Raw genomic sequence first — 19571 nt, 5'->3', positions numbered from 1 at the left:
GCCAGCTCTCTAATGGCCTCTTACCAGCCCAAGGTTAAAACACTGATATATACTCTAATAATATTGTGAATGGATATTCTGAACCATGGCCTTCTGATCAGGGGCCATGGCCTCAATCTGCTGGGGCGTGAACGATAACACCTGCGCAATCAATTCCGCCTGGGATGGGTCCAATGCCGTCAACTTGTCGGCGACAGATGATGGCAAGTTTGGCCACTTTGAGTTGACTGCAACTTGTGGGGCTGGGGCCGGGGCCTGGACGGTGACTGGGTCCTGACTTAGAGCCGGGATATCCGTCTGTCCTGGAACAGACACAGCCAGGACTGGGGAGCGACCGGTAGCAGCCGCTTCCACGGATGATGTCAGGGCAGCCTCCGAAATAACGTCGAGGTCAATGAGGCCCATGGAGAGAAGGGCTTGGGCCGCTGATACTGCTAAGTGCGGGTAAGCGGTGAAAATTTGGGCTGCAGAGGCAGCATTCGGACCTATAAGCAAGCTCTTCAACTGCGCAATGAGTTGCACCAACATCGCTGGGGGAATCGTAGACAAATTTTCACTCACCTTATCCTCCTTGTCAAAGGTATGACCACCTTGTTGCGGTAAAACCTGGAAAGCGTTGGTTAAGCTGGCTGGGATCGGCGGAGGGGCAGAGAATTGATTAGCGGCTGTCGGGGCCATGGCCGGGTTGGAGAATGGCATCGCTGACATTTGGTTGCTCGTGTAATTGTTTGGGCCCGAGCTGTTAAACCTGTTTCCGTTGAAATTGGGCCCGCTACCGAAGGTATTTGTGTTGTACATCTGGGCGTTCTGGTTGTAAGGCGCGCCCATGTTCGGAGCTGCGTAGCCATTTGCACTACGATTTGGTAATGGTATCCCATCATTAAGCATTTCTTGTGGCAAGATAAGGTTATGTGGCAAGGCGTTTCGGTTCAACTTTAAAATCGGTTTCTGGCTCTGGCCGCTCATGCGTTCTCTGGTGCCTTCCTTGGACAATTCGGTGCGTAAATTTTTCTTCCCCTCGATTCTCATCGCGTTAAGTAACGAGATTGCCTTGTGTGCTTCAGCTGGATCTATAAATTCAGATGTTAGGATCGGCTCAGGAAACCAAGCGGTAGCTATATACATACTGGCATACTCGACAAAGCAGAAGCCTTTGTTTTTATGGGGGTTATCCATACCCATTCTGACCTCAACAACATCACCGGTCCCACATACAGCACCTTAGGAGTTTGTTAGTACTCAATTCGGAAGGGAGTATGACGCGCTACAAACTTACTATGGACGGCCTCTTCGCTCCACTCGTAAGGAAGTTGGCCAACGTAGACAATGCTGGACGAAGTAGGGGGTGGGGTGGATCTATACATCGTGACTTGATATTAGAGGTGAAACTGCTCAGCGTTATTATGTGATTTCGGCCAGCCGGTTATATTAGTGGGTATTGGCATGTAATTTTCTCTGGTATGTGTATTATGTAAAACGCTGTACGATTACGGCACGACCTTTTGTTTCCTATGTGTCTAAAGGCACGAGAGATCATGCACGAGTTTTGCTATGTGTAAAAAATCACTAGAAGTTCTCAATTAACTTCAATCTACCGTAATAATTTGATAATAAATGGTGTCGAGAGCTCTACAGACCTGAAGGTGTAAGCTAGGCTTTCCGTACCCTGTACAGTTGGAGCTAGGATGTGTCGATTCGTCAATTGCAGAGTGCAAGTATCAATAATCATATTTTGCCGTCTCTTCTCCACTAAAGTTTTACTTCTAATTTATATAGCTAATGAGATTTTTAACTGTCTAAGCGATTCCTGTATCTGCAATGACTGAACAATAAACAATATTGATGCCCATTATACCTACAACATGAAAACCTCCTCCGGGATACCATCTGACGTGGGTCTGGGGGGTTAAATACGTATATTGACCACTATTTTCCTTTAGGATAAAGTCTCTGGGGATCAAATTAAGTAACACCGTACATATAACTCGTAAATGTTAAGATGACGAATTTTTTGCATTGGAAATAGAAACAATCTCTGGACAGGTTACGTATGGATTCTCACATTCGATCCAAACGAGTAATATAGATAATTAGGGACTATACTAAAAATAAAAGCGCTAACAAAACCCTCCAAAAGTTAGATAAATATGGCTTGAATCTTAATATCGCCACCCCACTCATTGCAACCCTCAAATTTATGTATATAGCTTCCTTTAAGGTACAACTGCAGCATTGGAAAATACCTAGCAATTCTTTATCATAAAATAATGAACTGTATCGGACTTGTTTCTGCTTATTTAACATTACATAATAAAGCAGTTATGGCGAGGAAAAAAACGGAACCTGCCTCCAGCCAGAATCGAACTGGCGATCACCTCATTACAAGTGAGGCGCCTTACCACTTGGCCATAGAGGCGGAATCCACTCGATTGCCGATGACATAGCTATCGGTGGAAGAAACTTATCTGGAGGAGGCTCCAAACTTCCCCATGAAAAGGCTCCCAATCGATGTTGAAATTACACGAATGATATTCTGGAACATAACTATCTACTTAGTGTATGAACTAATGATATTTAGTATTACCCAATACCCGCTTAACGGACCTTTATTGCAAGTGACGGAAAAAGGCTGCCGGTTCGGGAAGTTGAGTTCTGGGGAAAGCCAAATAGCCTACCAATGCACATCCTTGTCTGGCAGTCTGACGCAAAATTGGTAGAGACACTCAGGAGTATCCTAAGTTTAATATTACAGGGACCCTGGATCTAATGCCGTAGCGGACTTGTAACCCCGAACCCGGCAAATCTCAGTTCACTATGTTATAGAAAACATACAGGCCGCGGGCACGCAATTGCGGAGGAGGGGTAAATTTTACCAGCTCCATGTCAATGGCCAGAGTCAGCAGAAAGTCCCCGCTCGCAAATCATTAACAGAGAGGCTCTCGTGGTTGAACTAGGCAACTTGGAACATCTAGCATTCTTTTTTTTTCTACATCCCATCAGCCGACAGATTTCGGGTATATGTCGGTAACTATTGACAGAAGTTTGGTTTTGAGCTTACCCCGGGATTCTACCCTGGTTCTTAACCGTCGGTAGTCGTACTCATATATACCCAGGATTTAATGATAACAAAGACCGCCCAAAACCTTCTCCAGAAGCGTACCTACATATATCGAAGCTAGAGAGTGGGAGTTCCGGTTATAAGGGGCTCAAAATAAAAATACGCCGTGCGCTGGGAAAAAAACCCTTGCTGGATAATGTGGTCTAAAAAGATCCCTATTGCCGGAACTTTACAGCCTTGAAGCTTTAGTCTAAACTTTTGCGTAAGATACTGGAATGGAACGCACCCCATAGAGCTGCCGATAGAACATCTCACTGTCACTCAGAATTTCAGAAAGGCGTCGGACCGTTTTCAATCAATTGTCAAAGAGATCGGGATTTCGCTTAATACACACTCCGAGCATAGACTGTATTTTGGCAACTCTGGATGACATTCCCGAGTTTTGCTCGGGTGCACCCAATTTTGCAAAGTTTTGTTCATTACCTTTGAGAGATAGAATAGTGCTAAAATCTCCACGGTTTGTGAACCAATGTTAAGCCAATTGTCTCACACCCTAGCAACCCTCTTGGTTTGCATATCAGTTGCAAGACCTAGTTTCCTCGACGGCTGTTACGATAGAGACCATTATCAGATTAAATAAATGTCGGTTCTCTTCGCTTCGGAGACCATATCGTGATATTGATTATGTACATGACAGAACTCTCGGAATAGAAGATCTGTGCTCATGAAATCCCAATAGCCGAGAGTTACATAGTCCTCTTCCCCGGGGTGTATTTTTGCGCTACAGGAAGTCCTATAGGAAACTTTCAATGAAACGCCAATTGTAAAGCATAGCCACCTAATATTTTGGAGAAATCTGAAGTCACATGTCTTTCCAGATCTAGTAACCCATAGGGGTACCGCGAGTTAATGCATTCAAGTTTGGCTGATCGGAAAGACAGCAGAATCCCACCCCGAATTGAGACATCACCCCACCATACGCTTCTCAAAACACTGGCCTGCGAAGTATTATACATATAAACTAGCAGAGTATAGGATCGACACTCGGAGCGCATCTTCTCTGGAAATAGTGCGCATTAAACTTCGAGAAGTAGATGGAAAAGTTATTGGCCTGGCCGGAGCTTCGGATAAGACTAGACAATTGCGCAGGATAATACCAAGACGCAACGGCTAACTCATCTCCAGACCCGCCGCACCCACAGATGCATGTTTACAGCCCGAATCTATAATCGTTGGAGTAAGGCTCTGGGCGAGGGAAGAACCCTTGGCAAGAGACACGGTGAAAGTTCGCCGGAGCCGTGACTTTAAAAACATTCGTTTCTGAAATATATACCAAAGTCTAACCTCACGTTCTCTGATTGTGGTTCTTGCCTCAATACACCAATTCCTGGATTCGAAACTCCGACGAGTCATACCCACGTCATGGCACCACCAGACCCCCTTACCGTAATCAGGCCTAGTGTCCCACCAATCACATGCATTTGCCTTTCACGTACATGACTTCTCGGAGTTCAGTACAGCCTGCACCCCGAGAGAATTTTCCCCGAGTATTCGCAAAGGGCAAGAAACTCCGAAAAGTATCTCTCGGCCCTTATGTACCGCACCCCCTCGCTCCATAACCATGCGCTAGACTCATCTCCTGATGTTGCTCAGATCACCGTTTTATCCTGCGCGCAACCTCCTGAGACGGTAGCTCCATCGATATCCGACACGGAACTGCGACAGCTCCTTAGATAAGCGCGCTCCAAGAGGGGGGCAGGGGAGGGGCTTCTACGCCGGGCAATTATACCCACATGTCACAATGCATGCACATAGTGCATGGTTTTATCTCCCAGCAAAATTCTGCCGCCCTTGTCACACGATTAGGCGCCCATCGCCAGATATATAAGCTGTCCCCTCCCTTTGACTGACTTCCGCCTATTGCTTTCTGTTCTTTATTCCTCCACTATCATCTGCGACTGATAGAGATAAGCTAATTCTCTTTCCGCATCACACACAATGTCCTCGACCATCTCTGACATGAGACAGAAGACGTCCCTTTTGGGAGCGTCCAACAAGATCTTGGTGGCCAACCGTGGTGAGATCCCAATCCGTATTTTCCGCACGGCTCACGAACTCTCCATGCAAACCGTCGCCATCTACTCGCACGAAGACCGGCTCTCCATGCACCGGCTCAAGGCGGATGAGTCCTACGCCATTGGTGCCAAGGGGCAGTTCTCTCCTGTCCAGGCATATCTCCAGATTGACGAAATCATTTCCATCGCCAAGCAGCACCAGGTCAACATGATCCACCCAGGCTACGGTTTCCTCTCTGAGAACGCTGAGTTTGCCAAGAAGATTGCCGACGCCGGTATCACCTGGGTCGGACCACCAGCCACCGTTATCGATGCTGTTGGTGACAAGGTTTCTGCCCGTAACCTTGCCCAGTCCTGCAATGTCCCAGTTGTGCCGGGTACCGATGGTCCTATTGCTACCGTTGACGAGGCCGAAGACTTTGTCAACAAGTACAGCTTCCCAGTCATCATCAAGGCCGCGTTTGGCGGTGGTGGCCGTGGTATGAGAGTTGTCAGGGCCAAGGAGGAGTTGGCGGATGCCTTTGAGCGTGCTACGTCTGAGGCCCTCGCGTCTTTCGGTAACGGTACCTGTTTCATCGAGCGTTTCCTTAACAAGCCAAAACACATCGAGGTCCAGCTCTTGGCTGATTCCTACGGCAACGTCGTCCACTTGTTCGAAAGAGACTGCTCCGTCCAGAGACGTCACCAGAAGGTCGTAGAGGTTGCTCCAGCCCAGACGCTTCCAATGGCCGTCAGAGATGCCATTTTGGCCGACGCCGTGAGGTTGGCCCAGACCGCCAACTACGTCAACGCCGGTACCGCTGAGTTCCTTGTTGACGACCTAAACCGCCATTATTTCATTGAGATCAACCCGCGTATTCAGGTTGAGCACACCATCACCGAAGAAATCACCGGCATTGATATCGTCGCCGCCCAGATCCAGATTGCCGCTGGTGCTTCGCTCGAGCAGTTGGGCTTGACTCAAGACAAGATCACTGCCAGAGGCTGTGCGATCCAGTGTCGCATCACCACCGAAGACCCATCTAACCAGTTTGCTCCTGACTGTGGGAAGATCGAGGTCTATCGTTCTGCTGGTGGTAACGGTGTTAGGTTGGACGGTGGCAATGGTTTCGCCGGTGCCGTCATCTCTCCCCACTATGACTCTATGTTGGTCAAGTGTTCTTGTCTCGGGTCCACATATGAGATCGCTCGCCGTAAGATGTTGAGAGCGCTTGTGGAGTTCAGAATCAGAGGTGTTAAGACTAACATGCCGTTCTTGCTCGCACTTTTGACTCACGATGTATTTATCGATGGCTCCTACTGGACTACGTTTATTGATGATACCCCCTCGTTGTTCCAGATGGTTTCCTCTCAGAACCGTGCCTCCAAGTTGTTGTCATACTTGGCAGACTTGGTCGTCAACGGGTCCTCCATCAAGGGCCAAGTCGGCTTCCCAAAGCTCACCGACGAGGCCACTGTCCCAACCATCTACTCCTCCTCTGGTTCTGCCATTGATGTCTCCGGAAAGCCGCCGGCTGGTTGGAGAGACGTCTTGTTGGCAAAGGGCCCAGACGGCTTTGCCAAACAGGTTAGAAACTTCAACGGTACGCTTTTGATGGACACCACCTGGAGAGATGCCCACCAGTCATTGCTTGCCACCAGAGTGCGCACTACCGATCTTTTGGCCATTGCTCCAACCACCGCCCACGCTCTTTCTGGGTTGTTCGCCCTTGAATGCTGGGGTGGTGCCACTTTCGACGTCTCCATGAGATTTTTGTACGAATGCCCTTGGGACAGACTCAGAAAGCTCCGCCAAGCGGTGCCAAACATCCCGTTTGCCATGTTGCTCCGTGGGGCCAACGGTGTCGCCTACTCCTCCCTTCCAGATAATGCCATCGACCACTTCGTCAAGCAGGCCAAAGACACTGGTGTCGACGTTTTCCGTGTCTTTGATGCTTTGAACGATTTGGAACAGTTGCAAGTCGGTGTAGATGCCGTTAAGAAGGCCGGCGGTGTGGTTGAGGCCACCATCTGCTATTCCGGTGACATGCTCCAACCAGGTAAGAAGTACAACTTGGCTTACTACCTCGACATGGCTTCCAAGATTGTCCAGATGGGTACCCACATCTTGGGGATCAAGGACATGGCGGGTACCTTGAAGCCAACCGCCGCTAGACAGTTGATTGGTGCCATCAGAGCCCAGTACCCAGACCTTCCTATCCACGTCCACACCCACGACTCTGCCGGTACCGGGGTTGCGTCTATGGCTGCTTGCGCGCTCGCCGGCGCCGATGTGGTTGACGTTGCCACCAACTCCATGTCTGGTATGACCTCCCAGCCGTCGATCTCCGCCCTTGTGGCCACTTTGGATGGCGATATCGCTACCGGTGTTGATGCGGCCATGGCCAGAGACTTGGACGCCTACTGGGGTCAGATGAGACTTTTATACTCTTGTTTCGAGGCTGACTTGAAGGGTCCAGACCCAGAAGTCTACCAGCACGAAATTCCAGGGGGCCAGTTGACCAACCTTCTCTTCCAGGCCCAGCAGGTTGGCTTGGGCTCCCAGTGGTTGGAAACCAAGAAGGCCTACGAAGCTGCTAACAAGTTGCTTGGTGACATTGTCAAGGTTACTCCAACCTCCAAGGTTGTGGGCGATCTTGCTCAGTTTATGGTTTCCAACAAGTTAAACTCTGAGGATGTTAACAAGCTCGCTAACGAGTTGGACTTCCCAGATTCTGTCTTGGACTTTTTCGAGGGCTTGATGGGTACTCCTTATGGCGGTTTCCCAGAGCCTTTGCGTACCAATGTGTTGGCTGGTAAGCGCCGAAAGCTCACCGGTCGTCCTGGTTTGACCTTGGAGCCACTTGACTTGGCCCAGATCAGAAAGGACTTGGAAGCCAGATACGACAATATCACTGAGAATGACGTCGCCTCTTACGTCATGTACCCAAAGGTATACGAAGCCTTCAGAGCAATGCAAGCCAAGTTTGGCGACCTTTCCGTGTTGCCAACCCGTTACCTCTTGTCCACCCCGCCTTTGGAAGAGGAGATTCACGTCAACATCGCTCAGGGTAAGACTTTAATCGTCAAGGTCCAGGCCATTGGTGATTTGTCTGTGCAGACGGGTACCAGAGAGGTTTACTTTGAGTTGAACGGTGAAATGAGAAAGGTCACCGTGGAGGACAGATTGGCTTCCGTTGAGACTGTTTCCAGAAAGAAGGCCGATGCCCACAGCCCTAACGAGGTTGGTGCCCCAATGGGTGGTGTAGTGGTTGAGGTTAGAGTCAAGGAAGGCACTGAAGTCAAGAAGGGTGACCCATTGGCTGTGTTGAGTGCCATGAAGATGGAGATGGTTATCAGCGCTCCTGTTGCCGGTAAGGTTGGTGAGTTGTCTGTTAAGGAAGGCGACTCTGTTGATACTGCCGATTTGATTGCAAAGATCTTGAAGTAGAAGCGAAAAGCAAGTGCTTTCTCCGTTCTACGATTGGCCGGGGGGTATATTTATTTTCCATTGTACATTATCTATCGCTGTTGTACCGTAGTTTAATAGAGTGGTAGATGCATTACTAAGGTTTTACTATTGGATTTGTCGAAGGTCATAGTATAAAGCGATACTAATATTGCTGCTTGATTTCATTTAGAATAAATTGTTAATAGACTGTTTCTGGCTCAACACAGCGTTATAGACTTTTTTTACAGGTCGAACCGATATGCAGTAGATATTATAGCCTGCATACTGGAATGTTTGGTATGGTTTTTCTACGCGTCTTACAAACATCCACAACACAACATCCACGAACCCCCACTCACTACTCTCTTGACTCCCATTAATAATGTCCACAAATAACATATTCGAGGCGTTTGACGCAATTCAAACAACCATAATCAATGCACACTCGGACGAACCTGGTAACCAGTCCCCCGGCAAGACCAAGTCACAAGCGCCAGGCGCCGAGATATCCTCGTCTTCGAAACAGCTAGCGCTTGAACGGGAGCTTGAGCAGCTCACCGCGGTAAACTCCACCATGAGCTCTGTGCTAGAGTCCATCGGCAGTACCAAATCCAACCTAACAACCCTTCTCCAGGCCACAAACCAGACTAACTCTTTGCTTGAGCTCTGGATTAAAATCCTCAACCAGGCGAATTTCAACCAGGAGTTAATCAATGACACCACCTGGCAGGGTAGTCTGTCGAGCGAAACCAAATGGCAGGATAGGGTGGGGAAATTGAACGATGTGATGAACAAAATTGACGCCGAGAAGCGTAAGCGCGAACAAGAGGTCAATGCCAAACAAAACCTGGAAAAGGTCCGCCAGCAGCGGTTTAATGATAAACAGGAGCTTCTCAGGCGAAGGGTATATGGCCGCGGTGGAGCCAGCAGCAGTCAGGCTCGAGAGGAGGGAAGTGGAAATGGTGGGAGGATCAGTAAGGACCGGGCTTGGCCAACCTCTAGGAAATAAAAGAGGAGATGCCTAAGTAATATAGCTAATGCCGAACAGGTGACCTATTTTAAGATTGTAAATGAGCGTTTGGTGATTGATACTAACATAAAGAGTGCTTACAGTGCGACTAACTTTCTGGGGATATGCACCATGCTATAAACTAGATAATGACTCTGACAGACTATACATCTCCCTGCTTGCCAATACACGTTATTTTGGTCTCTAGGGTTTAAAATGCATAGATCAGGGGTAGCTCCATGGCGGCAATGCCGTTTTCTCTATCAGTATAATCCCACGCTTTTAGGTCCGTCCCTTTCCTTTACTGGTTGCCTTTCACCAGCTAAACAGGCGAGTTAACACTCACCGTGGGAAGAACGGTACCATTCGACGGTGCCTCCGCCTCCTCATCTCCCTTTTCAGTCTTTCCGCTTAGATCGTCCACCGGAGTGAGGGCCGAAAAAACGCTGGATGGTTCCTGCCACCTATTCACCATGTCATTCATGATCGCCCCAGCGACGTCCGCGCGGAGAATCTGTGTCCTGAACTCCTCGTTCTGTAGTAGCGTGAGGATATGAAGACAGTTGGGATAGACCAAAAACTTGGCGTAATCAGGATGACGCCAGTACTCGAGGTATTTGAGATAACTCAAAAACTGTGGGTCAGACAAGTACTTGTTTTGCGCAAGAAAGTTGAGATATTGGATGTTGGCGAGCGCTTGCACGAACTATCATGTTAGCACTTGAAGCGCAGCAAAAGGTGAGTACATACTTCCAACTCGATTTCCCATCGTGTGGGTAATGGGTCAGCCATGGCAGAGATTGGGTTAACGGCTAAGAGTATGAGTAATTATTGGTTATCTTAGATATCTAGGGCTTCTTGGTGTGTGGTGGAAAAAATTGGCGGGTCAGAGAGAGTGTGTGTGTACCGAACCTTTGCGTATCTGTGCGCCTATACGCAGTTGCTGTTCATAAGGGCCTTAGGATGCTACAGACTTTATAGGTTGCTGATCCGATCAATACTTTTTCTCCAACGGGTCACATCTTTTTGGTTGTAAGGCCTCGCAGCTTCCTTTTCAATCTCCAGCTTTTAGCCACTCTTCTGGATTCATTCTACGTCATGGCACCAATATCGCCACCCAAATCCAACGAGTCCGTCTACAACAAGCACATCACTACGCTATTGGGATGGGTCACCCATGCTAGTCGTATCACTCGTTTAACCGAGTTTGAGTTGCTAATCTTTGTGGTATTTGTCATGACCTTGGTGTTGGGAAAACTTATCAACGTCGTGGCCCCGCAGGAGGAAATCCAAAACTACTTCAACAACAAGCGCAACATCTTCAATGTGGTATTTGCCAAGAACGGCTGGGCCTGGACGACCCTCCTCATTGGTATCTTCCAGACCTTTAACTACCGTACTAGTGCCGCGCCTAACCTATCCTCCATCCGGAGTAATTTATCGCCGCAGCAACGCTCCTCTGAGTTGGTGAAGTTCGCCGTCAGATACACCTTGGTCACCGTGTGGTGGATCTTCTTCACGCAGTGGTTCTTTGGGTACCCCATCATGGACAAAATCTTCCTCCACACCGGCGGCAAGTGTGTGAACATTACTCAGAAGAAGCTCTCCGACTTCACCGGCGCCAACCCTAACCACAGCTTTGACTTCCAGGTCATGGAGAGAGCCATTGACGCGGGGGTGAAGGCGGTCGAGGAGGAAATCTTTGAGTCTGCTCTCGGGAGCGTCGTGTGCCGTCGCATGGGCGGCAAAATGACAGGCGGCCACGACCCATCGGGGCATGTGTTCCTCTTGGTGCATTCGTCCTTGTTCTTGCTCTTCGAAACTCTCCACCTCACCAATTTTGATCAATTGGCCCGTAACTCCAGAAAGTTTAAGAATGCCCTTTTCTCCTCTGACGAGACCCCCAAGGACGGCAAATGGGACGTGCAGAAGTACGTTTCGGTGATTGGCACGTTTATGGCCGAGAATCCTGTGGTGGCTGTGTGGGCTCTCTGTGGGCTCTGGTGGTGGATGCTTTTGATGACTGCTGTGTATTTTCACTCGTGGCTCGAGAAGCTTGTGGGGCTCTTGTGGGGCTACCTTGGAATCTTCGGGGTGTACGTTTTACCCAGATTTTATCACAACCCCGCCGTAACCCGCGCGAAGCCGAATTAGTTATCGTCTAGAGACGCAAAATAGATGTATGTATGTAATAAAGTATTCAAAACGTGCATGGGTATACAGCAAACAACGGGAGAGGGTCTTAACGGGCTCCGCCCTGGGCTCTGCAGCCCCTGTCTCGGTGGATGAGGTAATTGAACGTTGTCGTAGTTATAATGTAATTGCTAAAAAGGGAAAGGGTTTCCCTGGTAGTTTGTTTACGTGAGTCCCCTATAGCCTTCTAGGTTTTGGCTGGTTGTCGTGATCTAAAGTTGATTAATTAGAGGCACGTGTGAGGGTTTAAACTTCATGCATGATTCCCTTAGTTTAGCTCGATCGGCAACTTTACAAGCATAGGAATTTGCGTCTGCTTCTACAAGTTTCATCGGAGTCCTAAACTCGAAATTTCATATACCCACTAAATGTTATCTAGGAGTTATGTCGCATAGCAATACTTCCAGGGAAGATAGGGCCAACTTTCATCGTTTCTCCGTGTGGATACTCTCTTTTGGGTGCTCTCCTGGTAACGAGAAAGGTAACCTCTAGACTCTACTGTAAGCTTGGTTCCCGTATATAGTCAATTGTTTATGGGTGAACCATTGGCGAAAATGAAGACCTTGGTCTCAATGCTTCTATTCATAGCAATGCTTCCATCCGTATCAATACTCCCATGCATAGCAATGCTCCCGTTCCGCGGTTGCCGGACCTGTGATACATAGAGCAGCATGATTAAACGGGATACACACTTGTAACCGCTTATGTAGCGGTACGTAAGAGGTATGACTGGGGTTAGACTAATAGTCTGACTCAATCATTTAACTTTCTCAGGTGCTAGGCATTGCCTACAGCGGGCTCTTTTATGAGGCACGGATCGGCGTAACGTTATCGTCCCTCTGTCCTACTGCCTCTTCTGGGGCACTATATCGATTTGACATCGTGCAATGGTTTGCTCAAAGGTGAGCTTTGCGCATATTTCTGGTTACCCCAAGCGGGCATATCATTCTGCAGCCCCAGCGTTAAACCTGCATTTCCCAATAATACCCTGACCCCACGTGCCGTACAAGTTACAGATGTAAATGCCGGTTGCAGCATGCAAGCACTTCCGAAGCAAGATACTGTATGGCTTAATTTGTCCAGGGCAGTACGTCGAAAAGGGGAACAAGCCGGGGCCAACAAAGATGAATCAACCGTAATCGGTGAGGGTTCCATCTAGCGTAAACTGAGTTGTGCCGTGCTTTTGGGGCAGACCCAGTCGGCATAACTTAACGTTTATTCAACCACATAGGTATTGACAGTGCTAAAGATATATTGTATATATATTAGCCTAGACCAGCTATTGCTACTAAACATTCTCGTCAGCGTAGCATCGGGTCCAAGAATACTAGTTCCCTCCCTATTTCCGTGTACAAGTCCTGCAGGGCACATGTAATTATGCATGCAGCTCTAAGCCCCTACCGGTAAGGAGGGTAAATTGAATTATTTCTCTGGAAAACTCAAACATGTGGGGCTAGGATAAACCAATAATAATTAAAAAAAAAATACCCGGAGCCAAATATCTCGTGCAATTGGCTCGACTGCAATGCAGTATAAATAGGGACAAGTTTCCCTCTCAAATACACCTCAAGTCCAACTCTTCTCACCATCCAGCCTCCACACACGTTATCAACGATGCAATTCACCTTCTTGGCCGCCTTAGCCACTCTTGTAATCCCAGTTTTGTCCAAAAACATCCTCTTGACCAACGATGATTCTTTCATTGCCACCAATATCAGAGCTACCTACTACGCTTTGAAGGATGCTGGTCATGACGTTCTTATGGTTGCCCCTGTCTCCCAGAGATCTGGTTGGGGTGGTAAGTTCGATATCCCTTACACCACAACCTTGCAAACCAACGGTGAATTTGGATATGTCAAGGCCGGGTCTCCATCCTGGGGGCACGAGCTCGATGATAACCACATCTGGTACTTTAACGGTACCCCAGCCTCTTCTGTGGCCTTTGGTTTGGACTACGTCTTGCCAACCTACTTTGAAAACACCACCATTGATTTGGTTGTTTCTGGTCCAAACGAAGGAACTAACTTGTCCCCGGCCCTTTTCACTCTTTCGGGGACGATGGGTGCTACTTATAATGCTGTGTACCGTGGCATTCCAGCGGTTGCCTTCTCGGGCTCCAATTCCAACAATAGCTTCTACGGTGACTTCTTGAACGACGACCCGAAGAATCCTTCCAACATCTATGCTGCCAAGGTTGTTGAATTTGTTGATAACTTGTTCACTACCCAAGGCGATAACAGCAGAGTGTTGCCCGTTTCTGTTGGTATCAATGTTAACTTTCCACCAGTTGGAGACCAAGCCCAAAACTGTGACGATCCAAACTGGGTCCTCTCTAGATTGACGGGCTCTGACGCGTATGGTTTCAAGTTAGTCTTGAACCAGACCACCGGCTTGTTCCAGACAGTCCCAACAAAATTTATTGGTTTGGCCAATGCTGTTAACGGTGATGTTACTTTGCCAGGTGAGAACACCGTCGTTAATGGTTGTTCTTCATCTGTCAGTGTATTCTCTGTTGATTATGATGCCCCGGTGGCCCTTTTGAACGAGGTTAAACCCTTATTTGGAGATCTCTTTTCCTAAGTACTATCAAAAGTGGATCTCTAATTGTGTTATTCCTTCGTTCGATCCTTTGTCACTCTAATTGTCTGAAGTTTTTTTTTTGTATACCTGGGCCTCTCGCTTTTATATTTGTTTATATACCATAGTGCGTCATATACACGAAGTACAAGTAACATAATTGTATAGAATACCGTATCTGTTAGTGATTGATGAATGCACTGTAGTGGGTATTTTCTCGGTCGATTACATTGCCCCCTTGTCCAATGAAAAGCCTATTATTTGAAAGTATTCACCCGCACTAGAGTGTTTTATTTTAGTTCCTTGGCTAACGATTTCAGTATAGATAAACCCTCACTTTATAGTATCCTTTATACCTAGCTAGAAACTTCCAAGTACGCTGTGTCCAAGATTGAAGCATTGGCACCAACACGCTCGCCCTTCTAATGCTTTAGTCTCACATACAAGGCAATAAATTCACCAATCGTCACACCTAGCAACACCAGGCATATGATATAAACCACAACCACCGAGGCCCTGCTCGCCGGAAACAAATTCCACCTTAGCAAGTATCTCTTGACCATAAAGTATCTCGAACCACCGCAGATAATGCAGATGATTGCTAGGCTGAATGCAATGGAGCTGATTATGTAAATTGTCCGTTTGATAAACGCACCACGTTGGATCAATTCATCCATGGTGCCGTCTGCTAATAATATGTTAATGTCGCTTTCTATGAGTTTCTTTTTTTTCTGGAGATTTTCTTCATATGCTAAGAAGATAATCACGCTTAAGGATGCGTACATCAAGCTAGATCGAACCCAGGCAAGCACTGTTCGTTCGTTAGCAAGAAGGTCTCTGGCGGTGGTCCTCTTGCACTCGACAATGTCTCCTTCGTATGCCGCAATTCGCATTAGAAAGGTGCCTTGATCCAAAGTGGGTTCACTCTCATCTACCGCAACAGCCTCCTGGGCGTCGTTTACCGATGGCTGGGGGCTATACTCGCGGCATTCAAGCTCCCAAAGTGCAATCGGCTCGTTTTCTAAGGACTGGTCTGCCGACGTGAAAGGAGAGAAAGGGTCTTGGAAGGTTATTTGGCACTCTGGAAAGATCTCTGGATCTGTCATATGGGTAGTTATCAGGCAGTCAGAGCATAAGGGTGAGATATGGTTTAGAGCAATCAGCAGAGGGAGAAGCGCACCATATACCTAACAGAACAACCGACGAAACAAGTTAGCTTCAAAATTCGACACAAACTTAGGCCAAAGGTTTTCTCGGTATGGTTTCAAACTAGGCTAGTTAGCTCCTGTCGAGTACCAAGTAAAGCGAAACGCTTAGACTCCAGAACTAGGCGATTAACAGGTGCTGTACGCTGTTCCACAACAAGGGCTGTAGGATGTCCTAAAGCGGTATAGCGTGCGGCGGTCCGCCTCTCTTTGTCATCGTTTTCCCGCATGGTTTGCGGGAATCCAACTAGAGACCTTGTTTGATACTTCGGTGGGTCAAGGTGAGTAATAAAACGTTTGGGTCTAGCTTTATTGCTCTAGACCATATCTCACCCTTAACCACGCATCCTGACGGTTCAAAAGTTGTATATCTGGTGGAAGATACTATTGGTTGGCTAACACTTTACGTAGTAAATCTAGAAGCACCGAGCCTTTTATGCACTGAGGGCTAGAACCGGCTTCATCAAAGTTTTGACAATGTCATATCGGTTTAAAATAGAGTGCCGTTATATCACACAACGACGTCAGCATAATTAAGCGGCATCTTTAGTTGCTTTACAGGGATTAACCAAAAAATTCTATTAAATTCCGCTTAAACCCTTGGGTTATTAATAAACCGCCAAACGAATGAAACTGAAAAAAACGGACTCCCACTCAGATCCTCACCACGTTACCGATGTAAATTCTGTCCTGCGAATCGTCGGCCTCGTCATCCACCTTCAACATTCTGCCCTTGGACTGGAACGCTCCGTTCAACGGACTGAAGAAGTAGTTAATGGAACTGCGACGGATAGCCCTTCCGACCCTAAGGAATGGGTTTTTGGTAGGATTGTGGATGTATCTTCTGGATCTGATAATTTCGTGTTCAAAAATGTGCAACGTCGGAACCGACAAGCCACCGGTAGGCGACAAGATTCCATCGCTGGAATTCTTCTCGGTCATCCGGTGCACCTCAGGGATGCGTGCAAGAATCCCCGCCACCAACTCATTATCGAGGGCAATCTCCTCCATAAAGCCAAACTTCAAGATGCATCTATAATGGCCCAAGATCTTCATTGGCACCACATCGATTCTCTCGAGTGGGTCGTAAGTTGGCGAGGATGTGATGCAGGTACCGCAGAAAATGAACACTTCGGGAATTGACGGGAAAGACGACACCAAGTGCTTGTAAATTTGTGGCACGGTGTTTGGGGATCTCAGAGTGAAGGAGGCATCGGTATACAAAATACCCACACCTTCGTACCTGCTCAAGCTCACACGGCCCAACATGGTTTTCGCTGTTAATGGATCAACAAACACCGCGGCCTTTGTGGCGCGTCTAGGTGGGACGGGCAAGTCATACGTGAGGGACACCCCGACGTTGGAGGGCTGGCGTTGCACAGACACAGCGGCATCCATAGAAAGAGACGAGAGATCCACGTTTTCCTCAGCGGTCGCCTGCGTTTCCGTGTCTTCCGCTTTCTTTGTCAAATCATACGTCTCCTCCCCTTCTCTCAAGTAGTACGCAGGGCTGTGTTCTCTCTCATCGTGCAAGTTCGGGAACAAGTCGTTGATTCTGACTCTGCTCCTGAAGTCCTGATCCACCTTCTTTGATCTGCCCCATCTCCAGAAAAGCAAGAAGCAGAAGCCCAAACCGGCAATCAAGACGGGGAACCACGCACCGTGGACAATCTTCTTTACGTTGGCAATCACCAAGATGATCTCCAAAGGAAGGAAGCAGGCAGCGTAGAATATTGGAATGAAGATGTTCCATTCGTAGACGTACACCATGCAGACAACGAGTAAGATACTTGTGACGACAAAGTCCAAGGTGATACCCAACCCGTACGCAGCTGTCACGTTGTTACTGTTCTTGAACCCTGCAGTGGTGCATAAAACACCAACCATCAATATCCAGTTAACCATCGGGATGTATACCTTCCCCGAGTAGTTCTTGGACACATGAACAATCTTGAACTTGGGGAAACAGTCCAAGTTGATCAATTGGGCCACAATACTAAAGACACCCAAGATCAAGGCCTGCGATGCGATGATAGTCCCCAAGGTGGCCAACACAAACATGACCCAGTAAACCCCGCCGCCGGTACCACCTGGGATAGAGAGGAAGAAAGGGTTGCTGATGGCGTCCGGAAATTTCACTAAGTAAGCCCCCTGGCCGAGATAACAGATGATCAAGCAGGGGTAAACAAACCCTCCCAAGGTGAGCTGCACTGGAAGACGGCCAAAGTGGCCGATATCCGCAAACATGGCCTCGGTACCGGTGATAGCAAGCATCGCAGCCCCCAACACGTCAATGCCACCGGTCTTCAAAAACTCTACCGCGTAGTATGGTGACAACGCACGGAAAATTCCAGGGTGGTGGTGCGCAATGTTGTAGATACCGCAGATGAGCAAGCCCACGAGCCAGATAAAGATAATTGGGGCAAAAGTGAAGGAAATCTTGGCCGAGCCAAACTGCTGGATAACAAAGAGAAACACAAGAATGACTTCAGAAACGGCCAAGACGTTGCTGAACGATGGTTGGGCCACCTGAATACCGGCAATGGCACTCAATACAGAGGTGGTAGGGGTCAAAAGACCGTCAGAAATGACCAAAGCGCAGCCAAGGAAGCAGCAGCACAAGATAAGCTTGGAGACAAAACCAACCATTAACGGCGAGTCCCTTTTCAAGCTCATCACAGATTTCGTTGAATAGAACGTGTTGGAAGTGTCAGTTCTCGCAAGCGCTAAGGTATCCTGCTCCTTTTCCGATCCCGGAATGATCACCCCCTTTGGACCAACGTTCAAGCTTCGAGCAATCTTGGCGTAGATAGCCACCTGACCACCCTCACCGTTGTTGGGCCCAATCACTAGCACAATAAAGACGTATTTGATGATGACGATGATGGTGAACACATAGAAAACACACGACACGGCACCATAAACTTCGTTGCGACTGGGGCTCGGCTTATTGGCAAACATTGTGTTTAAAACATACAACGGCGACGTCCCCAAGTCCCCGTAAATTGCCCCCAACGAGGCAAAACTGAGAAGAAAGATCTCACGCCAGCCCTGCTTCTTGCTGGGCGTTTCCGGTAAAGGAAGGCCAACCGCCTCCTCCGGCTCGGTTTGCGACGCGTTTGAGTGGATGCTACTCATTAGAGATGTGTGATTTGGCTATTTGTAGGTATGAGTGACAGTTAGGGCTAATAAAGTTACTTAGAATTACAGGGAGGGGAGTGGCATTTATACTCAAGCCCATAGCAAGACACGAAACAATGGAGAAAAAAATAAAAACTTGAGCCGAAATAGGCCCTCTTCCTTCCTCAGTCTATAGTGGGGTGCAAGATCGATAAATTGGGCATGCTTTGGGTAAGTGCAAGAGAGAGTTTTAATCCCTCAGCGTTCGCGATCCAGAGAGCTGCAGAGACTCTGAAACCCACGAGGTGCATCGCTAGAAAAACCATGCTATGACATCATGGCTGAAAGCAAAATACAAAGTCTTTTCATGAGGAGGGATCGTGGGTGAAGGGAATCGAATCTAAAACATACCTTGCCATAATCTGCGTTTTTCTCTGTTCGAAATCTTGCATGGACGTAGTCCTTCATGTGGGCCACGATTTTTCGCGGCGGGCAAGAAATGAGCGTGGTTTCTGAGGGGAATGGCCGCATGCAGGTGCGTTGGCCCACCTCTGATACTGCTTTTCTGCACAGGCTTCATCTCAGTGCGAAAAAAAAGCTTGCACTGAGGGATTAATTTTCGGGCTGTGCTTTGCAGATCTTAGGCCGCCCAGCCGCATTTGGGAGAAAGCTACGAGCACATGTCTGTTATAGGCCATGCCGCCCGAGGTTTCATTTAGGAGACCGTAGATCCTTCTTTGGAATGCAGCCGTACGCATGATACTGTCTCAGATAAATTACTTCGAGGCTATGCGATTGGTTATTTTTGAAGATCATTCTATCAATGAGCCGACTTTGCTGGAGACTATCGATTCCGACTTGGTGCCACTTTTTTTTGTATGTTGTAGCCGCCGTCTCTTGGTGC

At 48.0% G+C, this 19571-nt stretch overlaps 9 protein-coding genes and 1 non-coding gene across 10 annotated transcripts; 4 read left to right on the top strand and 6 right to left on the bottom strand.

Moving 5' to 3' along the window:
* Window positions 1-54: 54 nt before the first annotated feature.
* BABINDRAFT_8662 (cleavage polyadenylation factor subunit) lies at window positions 55-1364 on the bottom strand (the record flags this gene model as incomplete). Its single annotated transcript, XM_019132840.1, has 3 exons — window positions 55-1070; window positions 1128-1220; window positions 1277-1364. 3 exons carry the CDS (start codon window positions 1362-1364, stop codon window positions 55-57), a joined length of 1197 nt encoding a protein of 398 aa, XP_018984378.1.
* Window positions 1365-2344: 980 nt separating this feature from the next.
* BABINDRAFT_t235 lies at window positions 2345-2416 on the bottom strand. Its single transcript has one exon. It is a non-coding gene; the product is annotated as a tRNA-Thr (tRNA).
* Window positions 2417-3828: 1412 nt separating this feature from the next.
* BABINDRAFT_162121 (uncharacterized protein) lies at window positions 3829-4248 on the bottom strand. The gene has a single exon (XM_019129185.1). It carries the CDS (start codon window positions 4111-4113, stop codon window positions 3865-3867), a length of 249 nt encoding a protein of 82 aa, XP_018984377.1. The 5' UTR covers window positions 4114-4248; the 3' UTR covers window positions 3829-3864.
* Window positions 4249-4894: 646 nt separating this feature from the next.
* PYC2 (pyruvate carboxylase 2) lies at window positions 4895-8781 on the top strand. Its single transcript, XM_019131134.1, has one exon. It carries the CDS (start codon window positions 5057-5059, stop codon window positions 8561-8563), a length of 3507 nt encoding a protein of 1168 aa, XP_018984376.1. The 5' UTR covers window positions 4895-5056; the 3' UTR covers window positions 8564-8781.
* A 296-nt stretch (window positions 8782-9077) lies between these two features.
* DUO1 (Duo1p) lies at window positions 9078-9443 on the top strand (the record flags this gene model as incomplete). The annotated part of the gene is made up of 1 exon (XM_019131423.1): window positions 9078-9443. A coding segment is annotated over one exon (366 nt), but the record flags the coding sequence as incomplete, so codon positions are not given.
* A 191-nt stretch (window positions 9444-9634) lies between these two features.
* Window positions 9635-10408, bottom strand: SOH1 (Soh1p). Its single transcript, XM_019129184.1, has 2 exons — window positions 10323-10408; window positions 9635-10278 (listed from the first exon to the last, which is right to left on the bottom strand). The coding sequence occupies exons 1-2, from the start codon at window positions 10362-10364 to the stop codon at window positions 9895-9897; spliced, it is 426 nt and encodes a 141-aa protein (XP_018984374.1). The 5' UTR covers window positions 10365-10408; the 3' UTR covers window positions 9635-9894.
* A 207-nt stretch (window positions 10409-10615) lies between these two features.
* Window positions 10616-11868, top strand: BABINDRAFT_162117 (uncharacterized protein). The gene has a single exon (XM_019129183.1). It carries the CDS (start codon window positions 10671-10673, stop codon window positions 11724-11726), a length of 1056 nt encoding a protein of 351 aa, XP_018984373.1. The 5' UTR covers window positions 10616-10670; the 3' UTR covers window positions 11727-11868.
* Window positions 11869-13375: 1507 nt separating this feature from the next.
* Window positions 13376-14474, top strand: PHO100 (Pho100p). The gene has a single exon (XM_019129182.1). The coding sequence runs from the start codon at window positions 13380-13382 to the stop codon at window positions 14343-14345; it is 966 nt and encodes a 321-aa protein (XP_018984372.1). The 5' UTR covers window positions 13376-13379; the 3' UTR covers window positions 14346-14474.
* Window positions 14475-14764: 290 nt separating this feature from the next.
* On the bottom strand, window positions 14765-15777 carry BABINDRAFT_167589 (uncharacterized protein; the record flags this gene model as incomplete). Its single annotated transcript, XM_019130524.1, has 2 exons — window positions 14765-15441; window positions 15639-15777. 2 exons carry the CDS (start codon window positions 15775-15777, stop codon window positions 14765-14767), a joined length of 816 nt encoding a protein of 271 aa, XP_018984371.1.
* Window positions 15778-16031: 254 nt separating this feature from the next.
* On the bottom strand, window positions 16032-19111 carry HAK1 (Hak1p). Its single transcript, XM_019129181.1, has one exon. It carries the CDS (start codon window positions 18683-18685, stop codon window positions 16202-16204), a length of 2484 nt encoding a protein of 827 aa, XP_018984370.1. The 5' UTR covers window positions 18686-19111; the 3' UTR covers window positions 16032-16201.
* Between the last annotated feature and the right edge of the window lie 460 nt (window positions 19112-19571).

The sequence above is a fragment of the Babjeviella inositovora genome (genome assembly GCF_001661335.1).
Source record: "Babjeviella inositovora NRRL Y-12698 unplaced genomic scaffold BABINscaffold_8, whole genome shotgun sequence".
Lineage (NCBI taxonomy): Eukaryota > Fungi > Ascomycota > Pichiomycetes > Serinales > Babjeviella > Babjeviella inositovora.
This window is presented reverse-complemented; position numbering and strand designations above follow the sequence as displayed.

Excerpts from the sequence above, each read along its gene's own strand:
- PYC2 (XM_019131134.1), top strand. The coding sequence starts at position 5,057 with ATGTCCTCGACCATCTCTGACATGAGACAGAAGACGTCCCTTTTGGGA.
- PHO100 (XM_019129182.1), top strand. The coding sequence starts at position 13,380 with ATGCAATTCACCTTCTTGGCCGCCTTAGCCACTCTTGTAATCCCAGTT.
- SOH1 (XM_019129184.1), bottom strand. The coding sequence starts at position 10,364 with ATGGCTGACCCATTACCCACACGATGGGAAATCGAGTTGGAA. Across the intron at positions 10,279-10,322 it reads GATGGGAAATCGAGTTGGAA|TTCGTGCAAGCGCTCGCCAA; the intron begins GTATGTACTCAC and ends CTAACATGATAG.
- BABINDRAFT_162117 (XM_019129183.1), top strand. The coding sequence starts at position 10,671 with ATGGCACCAATATCGCCACCCAAATCCAACGAGTCCGTCTACAACAAG.
- HAK1 (XM_019129181.1), bottom strand. The coding sequence starts at position 18,685 with ATGAGTAGCATCCACTCAAACGCGTCGCAAACCGAGCCGGAGGAGGCG.
- BABINDRAFT_162121 (XM_019129185.1), bottom strand. The coding sequence starts at position 4,113 with ATGCGCTCCGAGTGTCGATCCTATACTCTGCTAGTTTATATGTATAAT.